At 36.8% G+C, this 17605-nt stretch overlaps 1 protein-coding gene across 1 annotated transcript in view; it reads right to left on the reverse strand.

Annotated features, from left to right (window-relative positions):
* Positions 1-12897, reverse strand: part of LOC140692174 (uncharacterized) — a 59204-nt gene extending 46307 nt beyond the window's left edge. The window contains exons 1-11 of the mRNA XM_072956936.1: positions 12893-12897; positions 9834-11193; positions 8268-8351; positions 7867-7986; positions 7680-7761; positions 6986-7024; positions 6320-6385; positions 5459-5522; positions 4044-4111; positions 1964-2095; positions 496-603 (exon numbers count right to left, since the gene is read on the reverse strand). Coding sequence (XP_072813037.1) covers positions 8343-8351; positions 9834-11193; positions 12893-12897 — 1374 coding nt within the window. The 3' untranslated portion in view covers positions 496-603; positions 1964-2095; positions 4044-4111; ... (4 more) ...; positions 7867-7986; positions 8268-8342. The remainder of the gene's footprint in view (positions 1-495; positions 604-1963; positions 2096-4043; positions 4112-5458; positions 5523-6319; positions 6386-6985; positions 7025-7679; positions 7762-7866; positions 7987-8267; positions 8352-9833; positions 11194-12892) is intronic.
* Between the last annotated feature and the right edge of the window lie 4708 nt (positions 12898-17605).

The raw sequence follows: 17605 nt of genomic DNA on the forward strand, positions 1-17605 counted from the left end.
TAAGATTTAGGAATGTAATATGCTTATAAATTATGCCATAATATTTTAGCTAGGTATAAAAGATAAATTTAGTATTTAATAAAATTGTTTTATCATAAATTTAATTTTGCTAATAAAATATCAATATACACAGTGATAGAAAATAAGTTGGAATTCAAGTTAAGCAAGACAAATTTTCTATATAGACTACCAGAAAATATTTTCTATATGCTTAACATTTTCAAACACATCATGATTGATGTAGTTCATTTATCATGAACTGTACATATATCTGGAAAATCAACCATTATTAATAACAAAGATCTTAAATTACTCGACAGTAAAAAAGAATAGATGACTGAACATTTACACTGACCTCAGTAAAACCTCAGCAAGAGATTGCTATTTGCCAATGGGATGAAAATTCAAGCCTTAATCAGATGATTTTTTACATGAATGGATGCTATTTTTTTTCTCTGTATAGCTTCCAAATTTTGTGATGTTTAACACACTTACATTTCTGTCTTTCAGCCAGAGGTCCTCTGCAACAAGCTGTTAGCCCACAGGATATCTCCTTAAAATCTATGTGGCTGTCATGATTTTCACCAAAAGCATTAAATAAACCTGTAAAATAGGAAGACAGACAGAATAAATCACAGCCAACAAACTTCCTGTTATTAATGACATGCTTATGAAAGGAGGCATGACTCGCATAAACTGATTTAGTTTTTAAAAGTTATCAGTATTTTCCACTGTCTTAGGAAGTTTATTTTTTCCCCCTGGCATAATTATAACCAAAATTTAACTTCCTAGAAGAAAATACTATCATTTAGTGTTTGGTTTTGTCTGCATACCTATCTTTATCTTATATTAATTCCAAAAGTCAAAAGTGATTGTAGAATGTAAAAAATAAAAATGTATTTTAAAAATTTAACTGGAAAAAAGTCAGAGACCACAATTATCCTAATTTGGAAAGACTAAGAAGAAAAAGGAAAAAGGAAGAAGAAAAGTTGAACTCTATCAAAGATATACTGTGTTGTTATTAATGAGCTTCACACAGCTCCTTCATGAAGCAAAGAAAACTAACACACTATATTATAAGAGACAGAAATTCTGTACTGCAGTCTTCATTGTACCACTTAATCTGTATAACTAAATATATTAAATTTCAGAAATAAAGGGCAATTTATAATCTAATCCTGTGGTTTTTAAACTTTTCCTAAAAAATAAATGGAATCATTTTATTTTCAAATGAAATGATTTCTCAATCTCTAATTATAAAAAGGTAAAAACATAACTGCACTGCTGAAGTGGAAACCCTGTCTGTTCTAGCTCCCCTAACAAATAAATATTTCTAAAACACACTAGAAACCTGAAGTATACAGACTATTTCAAGAATCTAATTCTGTGCCCTCAAAGAGCAGAAAACTGAAGCTAAGAAGTAGTTAAGTGACTTGCTAAAAGTAAGAAATTTTTTTAAAAAGGTCTGAATCAGAAGAAAAACCCAAGCTTTCAGATTTCAAATACAGTTTTTGTGATTATCACCCACAACTGCTCCTTGTAAACCTCATTTAAAATAAATAAATAAATATATATATATAGTAGTGAAAAGTTTAGAGCTAAGTGGGGACCTTAGAGATGGTCTAGTGGTTTCTTAATTTTTTAAGGGTGGGGGAAGGATACAGCAGTGGAACCTTTTTCTATATAAAAGAAATACAATAGACACTCCTCAGCTGAGGAAGAGGTGGGGTCATGTGTGGAAGCTAGAGCTTTTCCTATTCAGTGTCCACCACCCTGACCCTGCACCAGATGCTGAGTCACCGCACTGGAGCACACTTTCATAATGATTGTCTTGGTCAAACTGATTTTATATATGAGAATATTCAAGTGCAGAAAGGTAAACCGACTTACACAAGGCTCCAAAGGTGGAACAAGGCTCACGTGTTTAGCAAAGAACATTTGTAGAAAATAGAAGGATTCCCACCTTCACTCAGAGATGGACGAATTGGTGGTGAAGCCAATGGGCCAAATGTCTCTAAATCAAATCATCCAGTTCGGGATTGAGCCCTCAGCAACCAATAGCATTTCTCCAGATGAATGATGTCTGATTCTTCCACTGACAATCAAATCAAACAAGATTATAAAATCTCACTCTTCTCTTCTGGACAATTAATTAGTTCATCCTGATAATGTAACTTCTAAATATACATTTTAATTTCCCAGTTAAACTGTTAAAATCTATCTAAAACAAAAACTCTGAAAAACAAATATATTGTATCTTAAGTGGCATGAAAATTAAATTCAAATTAACATAAAAGAGGCTTTAAAATGGAAAAAAAATTTGCAATTTCCCATTAAGCAGGCTGTTTAATTCCAACATGTAAAATAATAAACTAAGATACTTATTTTTTGCTTCCCACACTTTTATCTGTATTCGCTTTGGTGATTTTAATCTCTGTCTTGGATTTGAAAATTCTTGATCATAGTCTCTCCTGGCTACACAGGTAACACACTAATAGCAGAAACTATGTTTGATTTATCCTGTCACTATGGTAACCACTTACACATTTAATACTTATTAAATAAATGTACAAAGGGGATAGACCTAAGCTTCTCCTTCTTGGCCCTAAAATTCTTACTACAGCTCCTATAAAGGCAGGAGCCTCCTCTGTAGGACAGAGAGTAAATGTATCTCCTGAGAAGGATTCCCCAACAAGGGCTGTCTTTTCAGCGTGCTTTTAGATGTTTTTATGGGACATTTCAATAAAAGGATCAAGGACCTAAGCTTCCCAGTATGGTGGGAGTTGTGATGGGCATGGGAGGATGCTCACTTGGGAGGATGAGATGTTAAAGACACTAACAGTGAAAAGGACAGGGCAAGATGAAGGGCGATTTGGAAACAGGACCACAGAGATGTGATATCTACTTCCCACTGTCATCTAAGTGATACCTACTTGAAAGAAACATTTCTACAGTTAAATTCTATAATGGGGGTTATTTAAATGAAGCACACATATACTCAATGAGTAGATCACATAATTTTTAGAGATTCAGAGTGCAGTAGCATTTTCAGAGTACTTTCTACATCAATAACTAGTATTTATAAATTCCTGTGTGCTAAATAAGTATGTGGAATTATTTCCATTTTGCTTTTAGACTTACTACAGTTTAACGTATTCATTGCACTGATACAGAGTAATTTTTCTAATGAATAAAAATGATAATGTACAACCTTGTTAAAGATTCTTTAATTTTACCATCACCAGATTTATGAACATTTAGGCCTATGTGTCAGGCCCCGTTTCATACCAGCTTTTTCACCAACACCTTACATTGAGGTTATGTTGCATTACCCAGAGGTCAGGAAATGTTCTTTCACACATCCACATCTTTATTAGGTCCTGTGTCCTCCGAGGAGAAACATTCTCCCCACTTTCACATCCTTCCATTTTACATCTTAACCACTAATCCTTCTCTAAACACCTTCTAATGCTTTCCAAACTCACCAGCTACACCAGGATTTTAACTTCTCTCTTCTGCAACTGTCCTCCACTGTATATAGTATCCAATATTCAAGTGAAGTATGAGTCCTCATTTACAGGTCTGTGGCCTCTCTAGATTACAAAGTATTTGGATTCAGTAGCCTTGTCCTTTTATCACTGTTGCTGCTAGAGTTCCTTTCATAGGACCTGATACATAGTAACCACACAATAAATACTTCCTGAATGAATGAATGAATAGCCAAGGCAATCTTCACAGCCAAGGCTTCCCCAACCCAGCTCAGTATTCTTTCTGTTATATCAAAGAGACTCTGCCCCATGAAACAATAGACCCTGCACATTTTAACAAATGTATACAATTATTAGGAACTATTATTAGAACAGAGACTAGCACTACTGTTCTCATAGTTATGTCACATAAGTAGTGTATTAAAGCTCGTTCTGATTTCTTGTTTATACAAATCAGCTATGTCTGTCACCAATTTAAATATTAGTAATTTAGAAAACAAAAGTTATTGATTTATCTACTCATCAGAAATCATTACAACAGATCTATTTACATACCTCTTTTGTCAGTTTATATACCAACTGGAAAAGAAGGGTTGTACAGTCAACTCTGAGAGTATAATTGCCTGCAAAATAAATGAGAGAATTTTAATACCTCCAAATGGACTACAAACCTGTATTTAATTCTAACTTTATTTTCTAATTATAAACAATATATAACAGATTTCAAATTGAAGGCATCATTCCTGGAGAATTAAAAATAGGGTGGACCCTACAGATTATCATATTCAGTGAAGTATGTCAGACAGAGAAAGGCAAATATCAAATTCTATCACTTATATGTGGAATGTAAACAAACAAAAAAAGATACAAATGAACTTATTTACAAACCAGAAATAGACTCATGACATAGAAAAGAAACTATGGTTACCCAAGGGGAAAGGGGGAAGGGAAGAGATATGTTAGGAGTTCAGCATTAACAGATATACACTATTATATATGAAACAGATAACCAACAAGGACCTACTGTATAGCACAGGGAATTATATTCAGTATCTTATAATAACCTATAATGGAAAAGAATCTAAAAACTATGTATATGTATATGTATATGTATATGTATATGTATATGTATACAACTGAGTAACTTTGCTGTACACCTGAAACTAATATTACAAATCAAATGTACTTCAGTAAAAAGAAATAAATAAAATTTTAGAATAGACAGATAGGTAGGGAGATAAATAGACAGACAGGCAGACAGTCTGGCTAAAACTAAAACACAAGGTGGAAATAACTCTTCAGGAGCCAGAGAGGCTGCAGCACACACTCAGGATAGGAGGCTGCAGAGGCGGACTCTGCTGCTAAGGCTGCAGCTCCTGCAGTAACAGTAAGGGTCATTGCTCATTATGGCAGCAGTACCTAGGGGTCTTTGGCAAAGGAAGTGGTAAGGCCATAATGTTCATGTTTTTATTCATTCATTCAATTCAATATCAAGACTTTAGGCTAGAGCATGTCAGTAACTAACATGTGTCCTCTGACACTTACCTAGAAATAACCATAATATGATGAAAGCCTACAGATGCACATGCCACATGTCAGGGTCAAAAGGAAGTCTGTAGTGGGTGCTTATTTCAGAGTTGTTCCAATACATACAGGAACTATTTCTGTATGAAATATTTTAGCCCAACTTTTAAAAACAGCTCCACAGGAAGAATGTCAAAAGTACTAAAGTTTTAAGTAGTAATCCAAGATAGGCAAATGGTAAATACACTAAAGAACTTAGGATCAATAGCTTAGTTATGAATCATATTGATTCATTTGAATCATAATAATGTTCTCTCGGGTAAAATGGAGAAATGGAGGTATTATTGAGGCATCTCATAGAAAGAGGATAATCCTAGTTTATGAGTTGGAGTTGATAGACTTAAATACTGGTATACTATTTAATGACAATCTGAAATAAAATTTACCTTCTGTGTATGAGTCTGCATTGATATATGCAACCTCTCTCTCCTGGAGTGTTTTCACATTCTCCTGTAGTTGAAGCAAAGCAGTCACTTAACTCACAGTGTTTACAATTGTGGAAATACAAGCAAAACAAATTAATTCAGTAAAAGAGTGGTTTGCAGGTGCCATTATAAATCAAACACCTATGCTTTTGACCATAATTTTAAGAAAATACTATTAACTGGTTGATAATATTAATGCAATTAAAACAAGAAAGAAAAATATTAGTGATGCTGTAGCCACTGTTCATAGCAGCAGCAGGGAGACCCAGAGGAAAACTGCCCCTGATCCCCTGCACCATAATATGAAGGGGGAAGGCTCGAGATGCTCAGCATCACCCTGGATCTACTGGAAGAGGACTGCTCAAAGTAAGGCCTGGAAATCTGTATTTTTAAAAGGTGTCCCTGGCAATCCTTACAGACATTAAAGTATGAGATCACTTGATGTTGGGGATCCAAGTAACTTTACCATATTAAAAGTGAGGAAGTTGGAAATTAGATTTATCAAGAATTTTTTGAAAGAGAAGATATTGATGAAAAAGAAAAATATAGGAGGGGAGGATAGAGAAAAAACTAGAGGGAGAGAAGAGTGGCTATTAGGACAAAGACAAGACATTTCTCACACATACATGCACACACGCACACACATTCTAGAAAAATACAGCAGAAGAAGACTAATGCCATCACACAACATGGGAATATGCAGAGAGAACTCTTTTCTTCTCTCTGTTTCTCTCTCTCTCTCTAGCTTGCTACCTTATAAAAGCAGTTACAGTAAAAACATTTAAAGCTGTGAGTGGTCATCCCACAAATGAGAATTCTCACCTCTGCACTTGGCCACATGGGATAGATGACAGCTGATTCTGCTGCAGAGTTTCCATTATGACAGAGCTACAGTAGAAATAAAAAAGATTCCTTAACTATATGTAAAGGTAAATGTGCTGCTGAATATGATCAAGATAGTAGAAAATGGGAAACAATATTCAAATTGTCTTTTAACTCACATGAATTTAAATTAATGCAAGGCATATTATCTTGTATCTTGGATTTATTTTATCTGTATTTTAAGCTGCTTAAATTATAGAAAGACACATGTATTTCTATATACATGTATTCACAAGAAATTACACATTTCTAAAAGTAGATGACCTTAATGAATAAGATCTGATTCATCTAAATAAGTGTATTATGAAATGCATGTTCATAACACCAACATAATAATAAGACTTTGCCATAAAAATGGAATCAAATGTGATACAAGTAACTGTGATTTTATTCCCATACTTATTTGATTCATATTATTATTTTAAAGTATGCAGAAATGAGTCAGAAGGAAAGCATTTTAAAAACCAGACAAAATAATAAGAAAGATATGACATTCTTTAAATCAATTCTATAAAATATGAACTCATAAATGATGAACAAATCAGAGGATAGTCACAGGAAAGTGCTTTTTGGTGCACCTGCCTTTAAAAAAATACACAAGCCTACCTTGAACATGTAAGAACTTAGAGTTACTGGACAGAGAGCCTAAGGGAAGAAGAAGAGAGAAGGGGGTCTATGAGAGACACTTTAAAATAAAGCATTAAGAGCCAGTGAAAAATGAAAATTAATCATAATTGAATTAAAAATAAATCCTTGAAATTTTAGAGTAATTCAATTTACAAAATCATTGTACTATACTTCCCAACCAGGCACTTTTGTAAATGGTAAAATATACCTATGGTTACAATTTAGTGTGGACTCCATAAAGGAGAGACTATAATCAGAGTATAGTCATCTTAAAAGAGCATGTTGTTTTCCTGGATAGAAGAAATCCAAGGAAACTGTAAAAAATTGAAAATTAATGCCAAGGATCTAAATCAGATTTTCAATAAGCTAATTCACTTGTCAGAAGCAGCTTCCTAGGTTTGACTATTTTCTGAGCTTACAGATTTTACTTACTTATCACAAAACAAATATAAATAGAAACTAAAATATTTTAAAATTAATGAAAAAATTGGTTTGTGCTTAGTAATTAAGAGGTTGTTCTGTTTTGCCAAACTGATGTAAAAGCAAGACCAAACTCTATTTCTTAAATTTTCTTGTTTTTATCCAAATTAAAACAGTATCAGGTAATGGAACACACCTGTGATTACCCTGAGATACATGTTGACCAAGAAGATACGTTTACTGTCTTAGTTACCTCAGTCCATTTGTGAAACCCAGAAGTCCAAATTTTTCTGCATCCCAGCTGGCAAAAATGGCAGTTCTTCTCGGTCTCCAGCCTGTAATCATTGTTAACATACATGGTTAGGTACACCTGCCTAAAAACGAAGGAAAATTCACTGAAGTCACTTTCTGTCATCACTTGCCAAGGAAACATTATTTACCTCTACTAATCAGTTTTCCAAAATTCTGGACAACTTCTTATAAATCAGCAGTTCCACTCGTTAGGTCAATACCTCCAAATACCCAGAAGTCCTGATGATCTCCCAGAATAACACATCTGTCTGGAAAGGAAGGCATTCAAAAGAATGACAACTTAGAATGTATTATAAAGAGCAGTAATTTATGTTTTTAAATTAAACTTCCTCCCGCTTGAGTTTCCTCCATAGAAAACCATCAAGGTAGTGTCTCCTTTTAGAATTTACCTTTTTTTCCCCACATTTAATTATATCACCTCAACCAGGAAAAAAATATTAAGATTTGATTAAGATTTATCTTCTCTTACTCCTGTAATCTTTGTAAAAACAAAATGTTTTAAGACATTTTAAAAAATTCACCAACTCACCAAGTTTCACAGATCCTCAGGTAGTTGATTACATCGTAAATGCTTGTGATTTTCTTGATGTTATGAACATGCATTTTAACCTTCCTAGAATTTCACAAAGGGAACAAATTACTTCACATAGAGTATTATGTCTAACAGGTTCCTTCCAATGTTTTATTATAAGTCTCAGAAGTACAGAAAACTGTTTAATAGGATGATAAATTCCCATATGCCCACCACCTAAACTCAATCATTGTTAATACTGTTGAACTATTTGCAAGCGAGTTGCACAGATCATGACAGTTCTCTCCTATGTATTTAAGAATGCACCTTACGGTGAAATAAAAAAAAAATCAGTATTTTATATTTTTCCTCCCTCATAGCTCCATTGTTGGTATTTATTTAAACTTCAAAGTTATTACTCAACGTGAAAAACAATCTTGTTCTTAGCAATTTTTTTTTAAAAAAATGTGTATTTGTCCATTTAGAGCTCAAACAGTTAAGGGATATAAGCCCCAGGTGCTTTTTTTGATAGTTTGACCAGGGAAAATTTCTGTTTCTGACTTTTCTCTTAAACTGTTACTGAAGCTACATGCTCTGTTTTCCTTGTGTCTGTATGTATCTGTTTATAAATCACATTTTTCATTGTGTACCTCTAGAGGGTATTAATACATGAGATAATAAAGTCTCCTATGTTAAAGGAACTCTGTTCTAATTGAGTTAAATAAACACTTTTTAAAAAATTCTTATAAAATAAAACAACTTCTAATACCTTAAGAGTTCTGAAATTTTAAAACAAGCTTCTTACATAACTTATAAAATACTTGCAGAATCCAAATTCACATTGCTAAGGCAAATCATTAACCAACAAGGCTCATTCAACCATTTTAGTTTAATAAAAAACAGCTATCTCCTCTCTGATTCATCAGTGTGAAGTTTCCCTTTCCCTCTACATTTCAAGCCAGTCAAACTAAAGTTCTGATCATGCCGTGCTGTTTCCCAGCCCTGCACAAGCTGTCCTCTGCAGCTGGCGTTTACTGCCTGTCTTGATTCCGTGGAAAACTTACTGTTTGTGTAAAATTAAGCTCAAAGAGCACATGTTCTGTGGTCATGCCTCCTTAACACCAGGGCTGTTCGGGGTTAGTAACAGTAAAGACTATGGTGGTAAGCGCACGGGGCCATGTAGCAGTTACGCGTTCACCACTGTGACCACTTAACCCACCCCCACAGAAGTGACCGGTGAACTTCGTTCCTTTCCCCCTTCTCTCCTACTCCTTCCCTTAAGTTGACCTAGTATTTTGCATGCACAGTGTTTTGACAGTTATCTGAAACACTGTTTTAAGCCGTCAGTTGAAAAGGGAAGACAAAATGTTACACCTGGCCCGGACGAGGAGAGGGGTGGGGAGTGGCCCAGAGGAAGCCGAACGGGACGCGCGGCCTCGGATCACAACACAGCCCCGTTCCTTCCCGAGTTTCGCAGCCGGGAAAGAAGAGGCGTGGGGCCCGGACAGCATCGGGGCCTTCGTGGGAGGCCGAGGGAGGGACGGAGACCCGTGCAGGTTTGGGGAGGGGCCTGCAGGGACTCACCGTCTGTGCAGCGGCTCCTGACCCACAGCTGGGCGGGCGGCGGTGGCAGTTGAGGCGGCGGTACCGGCTGAAGGGGCTGAGGCGGCGGCTGCTGAGGTGCCGGCTGAGGGGGCCGAGGCGGCGGCGGCTGCGGTGCCGGCTGAGGGGACTGAAGCGGCGGCTGCTGAGGTGCCGGCTGAGGGGGCTGAAGCGGCGGCGGCTGCAGTGCCGGCTGAAGGGGCTGAGGCGGCAGCGGCGGCGGTGCCGGCTGAGGCGGCATCGGCGGCGGTACCGGCCGAAGGGGCTGAAGCGGCGGCTGCGGTTCCGGCTGAGGGGGCCGAGGCGGCGGCGGCTGCGGTGCCGGCTGACGGGGCTGAGGCGGCGGCGGCTCCAGTGCCGGCTGAGGGGGCTGGGCGGGTGGCGGTGGCGGTAGAGGCTGCGGTGCCGGCTGAAGGGGCTGAGGCGGCTGTTCCGGCTGAGGGGGCCGAGGCGGCAGCAGTGGCGGTACCGGCTGAGGGGGCTGTTCCGGCTGAGGGGGCCGAGGCGGCGGCGGCTGCGGTACCGGCTGAGGCGGCTGTTCCGGCTGAGGGGGCCGAGGCGGCGGCGGCTGCGTTGCCGGCTGACGGGGCTGAGGCGGCCGAGGCGGCGGTGCCGGCTGACGGGGCTGAGGCGGCAGAGGCGGCGGTGCCGGCTGACGGGGCTGAGGCGGCCGAGGCGGCGGCTGCGGTTCCGGCTGAGAGGGCCGAGGCGGCGGCGGCTGCGGTGCCGGCTGAGGGGGCTGAGGCGGTATCGGCGGCGGTACCGGCCGAAGTGGCTGAAGCGGCGGCGGCTCCAGTGCCGGCTGAGGGGGCTGGGCGGGCGGCGGTGACGGTTGAGGCTGCGGTGCCGGCTGAGGGGGCTGGGGCGGCATCGGCGGCGGTACCGGCTGAAGGGTCTGATGCGGCGGCGGCTGCGGTGCCGGGTGAGGGGGCTGAGGGGGCTGAGGCGGCAGCGGCGGCGGTACCGTCTGAGGCGGCTGTTCCGGCTGAGGGGGGCGATGCGGCGGCGGCTGCGGTGCCGGCTGAGGGGGCTGAGGCCTCGGCAGCGACTGCTGGAAAGACTTGTGGGACTCGAAGGCTTTCGCCAGGTTTTCCAGGGTCGCCATGGCGGCCTCCCGCCCCGCGTGTACAGCGCCCGGAGTCGCCGGCCCGACCAGCGTCTCCGGTCAGCAGCGGTGGCAGTGAACGGAGCTTGGGGCCGCCAGCCAGTGCGGACCCCAAGCGCGCGGCCATCTTGGAGCCGTCCCGACAGTCCCCGCGGCCCTGCGTCCTGCCACGCTCCGCCGGTGGGGCGGGGCCGGGCCACGGGATTGACAGCCGGAGGCAGCGGCCTCCGCCAATGGCTGCCTCGCTCGCGCCTTGGGCTCAAAGAGCCGCCACGGCTCTTGGAGTCACTGCGTTCTTCCCAGCGAGGGGCGGGGGTTACTGCACGGAGATCGGGAGGGCGGTTCGGGGGCGCTATTGCAAGGCACGGCGAGGAGGGTGGGGAGGGCGGGTGACTTGTGATTGAGGGTCTCTCTCGGTGAGGGGCGTCCCCGGATGACGCATAGCATGTGGCAGGGAGGCCGGGCAGTGGGCTGGGAGCCCGAGACCCCCGCGGGGCGCTTGCTCACCCCGCGGCGCGGGCGGAGGGCCGGCTCGCCGGACAGCCTGCTATAATATGCTGACTGTTACATATTTGGCTTTAGCCTTGTTAGTAGCCTCAAATCATTCCTTGTTCACATTCAGGATCATTACCATAGATAGACTTCTTACAATCCTCGTACTTAACTATGTTCCCTCATGCTACAGGGGCATAGGCATGCTATACTCACTCTTAGAAATAATCGTTTACACATCAATCCCCTACTCCCCTCAAGGGATTTGCCTATCTAATTCCAATCACTCTCAGTGCTCAGCTAATTTGTGAATTCATAAAGCCCATTACATTAACATAATTCCTTAACACCATGTAATGCTCCTTTATCACACTCATTAAAGTATACTTTATAATAACATAAAAACTCTTCCATGCATTAAGGTAGATATTAAACAATTAAGTTCACAATATAAAGTTGTAAGTACATATACTTTATATTATGAAAAATGTTAAGGAATTACATACTATAGTTAAATTCATTCATAATTTTTCATAGAAATATGGAAATATTTATTCCAAGTTGGATCATCACTGTATGTGTGTGTGTGTGTGTATATGTATATATCTTTCATCCTTCATTCACAATATAAGTTCTGATAAAATATTGCCAACAATTAACTTTTATACCAAGAAAGGAAAGAAGGAAGGAAGGAAAGAAGAAAATGGAGGGGTTTTAGATCTCTTGAGATTAAGACATATTAGATAAAGACTCAGATCTGTACATTTGTATATGATAATTATTTTCCTGAAAGTATATAAAAACACATAAAGAAAACTGAAAGCTAAATAAATATAAAATTATTTACAACCCAAATTTGAGGTTAATTTATATCTTCAATTGATATGCATTTTTTTAAATTTAATATTACACTGTTTCATTGCTGTAATCAAATTCATAAACAGAAAACTATATATGATATGTAATCCTCTCACCATTTATAACATCTCTGAAAGCATTTTTGAAGTAGAATATTTTATATTTAAAGTTTTTATCATTAGAAAGGCTTTGAATATTTTAACACTATTAGATTTAATTTACTTCATCGTATTATTTTTTCCAATACATGAGAAATAATATCTTATATGGTTTTGATTCATTCTTTAAGTAGTTTGTTAATATTGTGTAATAAGTGAATTCATGGAATATTGTTATAGAGTTAGACATTTTTATTGGAAGATGTCATCTTTTGTAGTATAATAATAAGGCCATTATTGTAGGAATGTGAAGGAGTTAGACAATGCTTTTAGTAAAATCATCACTCTAAAGGGCATATTGGCAATAGCAGAATGTGGTTAAGATCATGTCAATTTTTTGTAAATCTTTAACAAATTCTGAAATCACTCTGGTTGCTTACAAATTTATAAAACACAATTACTTATAGGAAGAACAAGGCTATACTCACCGCATGACAAAGGAATGCTGCTTAATAAATAAGTGAGAAGAATTAAGTTTAATTCAATGAAAGCAGCGTTCTTAAAATATTTTGAATTGATTGGAGAAACAGAGATTTTATGATTATTTATTTAGCAGAGTTTATATAGACATTTATGTGTGTGTGTGTGTGTGTATCCTTCATCTCTGTATCAATTCATATAAGATTTTGCCAAAAAAATAAATTTTAGAGCCAAAAATACCAATCAAAAAGAAAGAAAAGAAGAGGGAAGGAAAGCAGGAAGGCAACTTAACATCAAAAAATTTCATCATTATTTAGAGTAAAGATCTATATCAACTAAACATTTGTATTATGACCTCCACATTCCACTAAAACTTATGCCATTTACCTACAAATATAAACTTTTATTTGCTTCTACAATAAATAATACATAAATTTAATGAAACTGCAGCTCAAAAGACGGAAATAGCATTAGAAATTCAGTCATCCAGTGCAGTAGCTAAAGCATGGGTATGACCTGACTCTAAGCAATCAGAGAACAACCAAGAAAATGTGCCAAACTGTTGGATACCCAGATTTGTTCCCAGGCCAGGGAAATAGGCATATCAAGATAAGTAAAAGAATATACCATGTTTAAAGCTTAATTGTAATGCAAAATACATATATATCTATATCTATTCCAAAATGTTAAACTTAAAAGTGGACCAGAAAAAAAAATAAACAAAATTACTTCTATAGAGAAAACAAAGAATAGCCTTGTCTTCTTCTATTAAAGACTGACTAGCCACAAAATATTATGGAAATAGCTATAAAGCTTTGAGAAAAAATATTATAATTCTATAATTGTGTTACCACTAATGTTGTTATGTTTGTAGTTAAGCCAAAGTAATATCAAGACATTCAAAGAATCAGAAGGAATGGTAACTATATATTTATCCTAAAAAATAATAATAAATACTAAGAAAAGGATACTTTTTTAAAATTTAAGAAGTAAGATATGATTATATAAATGCTGTTTAAGGGTATTGAATCAACAGGTAGACAAAATAAGGATCACGTCTATTTTGAAAATATTTCAAAATGAATGCCAATAAATAAAAATAATTCTTAAAATGATACTTCCGTCTAACTTGTTTGATTTTGTAAGTGCGTGTTACTTTATATCAATTTGCATTATTGATTATTATATGGTTAATAACACAGATACAATTAAAAGAAAATTATAAAAAAGTTGAGATAGCAAAAATAACTTTCTTTTCTAATATTTACAAATAAAAGATTTAACAGTGAATTTTTATCAATCATAAGTCTTTATATTTTCAGTAAAATATAAAATTATAATGGAGAAAAAAGTAAGCAAAAAATAATTCAAATAAAAATGTTAAGGGGAATAATCGTTTGTAACATTTGCCATCTACCTCTGCTTCGTACTATAACCAATCACAAGCCACTGTAGACGCTGACCTCCAACACTCCCTGAAATTTCACAGTGGAGATCAGGAATGGGGTACTTTGTGCTGTGGGAAAACTGACAAAATAGAGCTTCAGATAGATGTTTTCAGGAGAAGATTTTATAAGCCCCAATTCTTGCATCTCCTTATATCTAGAAGAGCACTAAATTCATTAATGGTGACGTCTGCTCCCCATAACTGGCAAAAGAACTCAATGTGTGTTTGATTGCATGTACTCCCCTTCACTAAAATTACATATATAATATTGAATTTCCCCCTGCCTCTTCAGAAAAGGTCCTCAGAGCCATCTGAGGTGCTGTCTCCTAGATTATAGTCCTCATTTTGCCCCAAATAAAACTTAATCCACAACTCTCAAGTTATACAATTTTATTTTAGTAAACAGCATGTGTATTAAAATAGTTCAAAACATTGATGTAACAATTGGTGAAAAGATACCTCTGCCTACATAAGATGCAAATTTCAAATTGAAATAAAAAAAACTGGGCCACCATGATAATGAATCTGTGTAAGGAGAGACATTTTCAGCATGATGAAAGGAAGATAAATCACTCTAAGCTTAAAACTATGCATCTGGACAAATTAGCAGTTGTGAGAGTAATAACCAAATATACTTCTAGAAATAAAAAGGATGAAAAAAAATTTACACCCACACATCTTCACAGAGAGAATTTCTGGAGGATGTACTTCAGCCCAGTCTGCTTGATGATCCATGAACTGGTCCAACACAGAGGGGAAGGAGACCATAGAAAGAAGCAGAGCCCTGCAGCTTAGTGGGCAGCAGGTTTTATCAGCAAAATAACTTACTTATGAGACTTGTCTTGAGCAGCCACAAGAGTCTCCCTGCAACTCCACCAGAATCTTAAAAGTTTATATAGAAGCCTTAAAATACTGTCCGATGGTCTCGGCAACAAGCACATTACTGTCACAAGGCTGAGTACTTGGTGGGGCTTCTGCAGAGAATGCAAGCGAAACACATTCCAGTAGTCATGTCCTCTTGATGATCCCTTCAAGACTGATCCCTATCAGGTATAAGTAGTGGGGAAAAAGAAGAAAAGGAAAACAGAGTTAATGACTTCTTGGATATGTAAAACATTTTAAAATTTCTGTGCAAAATTTATAATTAAAATAATGAGTATATTTTTAATGATACCATTCTGGAAGTCTCTATATCAAAGATTAAATTTAGTTAATTATGGGCTTGGGAGTAATATTTTTTCTGTTTCTATATTTCATAATCTATATTATTCACTAAAGATTTTTAAGAATTTAATTACAAAGTTAAAATCATTTCAAATGTATAAAGAGATATTAGAATGGTTATTTTAACAGAAAAATGACAGTGTGAAGCATTAAAAACAATGTAACAACATCAGTAAAGCTGAGTAATTATATTTCTTATGGTTTTCACAAATAAAAAGTTACTTTGTTATTAATAATTATATTTACAGTCTTTGAAAACCATCAGGGATTCTCAATATAGAATGTCTAATGTTCATAAAGCAAAATTGTGTGCATAATTTGATTCTAGGACAAAAATATACATATATATAATATACACACACATAATACCCAGGAATTACATACAAAAAAGAATGTTTAATTCTTTATTTGTTACATTACAGTAAGATTTGATTATATTTTTTATTTGCATTTCTAAATTATGAAACATTTGATACATACAGGTTATGATTATAAAATATTTATCCATTACTCTACCACCCAAACTGAGAAATAAAACATGACATTTCCAATATATTTATCCTTGCTCATTTATGTTGCTTAAAACTAAAACTGATATAACTACATTTTATAGTAATAGGTATTTCTTTCTGGTGTCTCTTTTTCTATATTTTTATTTTCAATAATTTTTGCAGCATGTTTAAGTGTTCCTCTTGCAAATATCCTAGAGATTCCCCCCAAATATCTGAGAATTTATGCATTTTAATGTCTTTTAATAGGAAAATTGACTCAATTTAGGCTTATCCATATGTATTATTGACTAATTTATTTATGACTTTATTTTTTTTCCACATATAACTTCGTTCATTAATTTTCTTTTTTTTGAGTGACTTTCTTTTGTTTTTCCTTCAGATGTGTTTTTCAGGCATTAAACACCTCATTCGTTATACCACTGAAGATAATTTCATTTATTTCATACTTGTATAATATTTTGGCCTTTTCTAGATTTTAAAATTCAGGATGACTTTTCTACAAAACATACATTTCAAGAAGCTGTCTTCTAATCCAGTTTTGCCAATATTATATAAACAACCTGTGTATTGTTATTTTCTGATAGTTATTATTCTATCCTACACAAGGATAGTTAAATTTTTTCTAATTATATATTTTTATATACATTTTCTACTTTATATCAAGAAAATAGTCATGTTAACTGTTTTTTATTTTATAAGTTCATTATGGTATTTTGCTCCATCTTTGGAAATTAGTTTCTGCTATTTAAAGGATTATCTAGTCCATATTTTGACTTTGTTCACTTTACTTTTTGATATAGCACCAAAGGCATGATCAACGAATGGAATAATTTCTAAGCTGAACTTTAAAAAAAATTACAATTTGTTTTCTTTGCAAAAGACATTGTCAAAAGAATGATAAGACGCCACAGATTGGGAGGATGCATATTCAAAAGATATACCTGATAAAAAGCTATTAGCCAAAATATACAAAGAATTCTAAAAAACTCAACAATAGAACATTATACAACCTGATTTAAAAAATGAGCAAATTACCTGAGCAGATACCTCACCAAAGATGATGACACATAGCAAACATACGAAAATATGTTCAGCATTATATGCCATTAGGAAACTACAAATTAAAACAAGAAGATACTACTACATATTAGACTAACCAAATGTAGAACACTGACAACACCAAACATCCTGCCAAGATGTAGAGCAACAGGAACTCTTACTTATTGCTGATGGAAATACAAAATGATTAAAACAGTTTGGAAGGTAGTTTGGCAGTTTCTTACAAAACTAAATGTGCTCTTACCATAAAATCCTTCAAGTCTACTCCTTACAGTTTACCTAAAGGAGCTGAAAACTATGTCCACATGAGAACCTACACAAGGATATTTACATCAGATTTGTTTGTAATTATCAAAACATGGAAGCAACAAAAATATCCTTCAGTAGGAGAATGGATAAACCATAGAACAATCAGACAATGGATTATTATTCAGTGCTGAAAATAAATGAGCTATTAAGCCATAAAAAGATAATATAGA

The sequence above is a fragment of the Vicugna pacos genome, unplaced genomic scaffold (assembly GCF_048564905.1).
Source record: "Vicugna pacos unplaced genomic scaffold, VicPac4 SAC-SAT, whole genome shotgun sequence".
NCBI lineage: Eukaryota > Metazoa > Chordata > Mammalia > Artiodactyla > Camelidae > Vicugna > Vicugna pacos.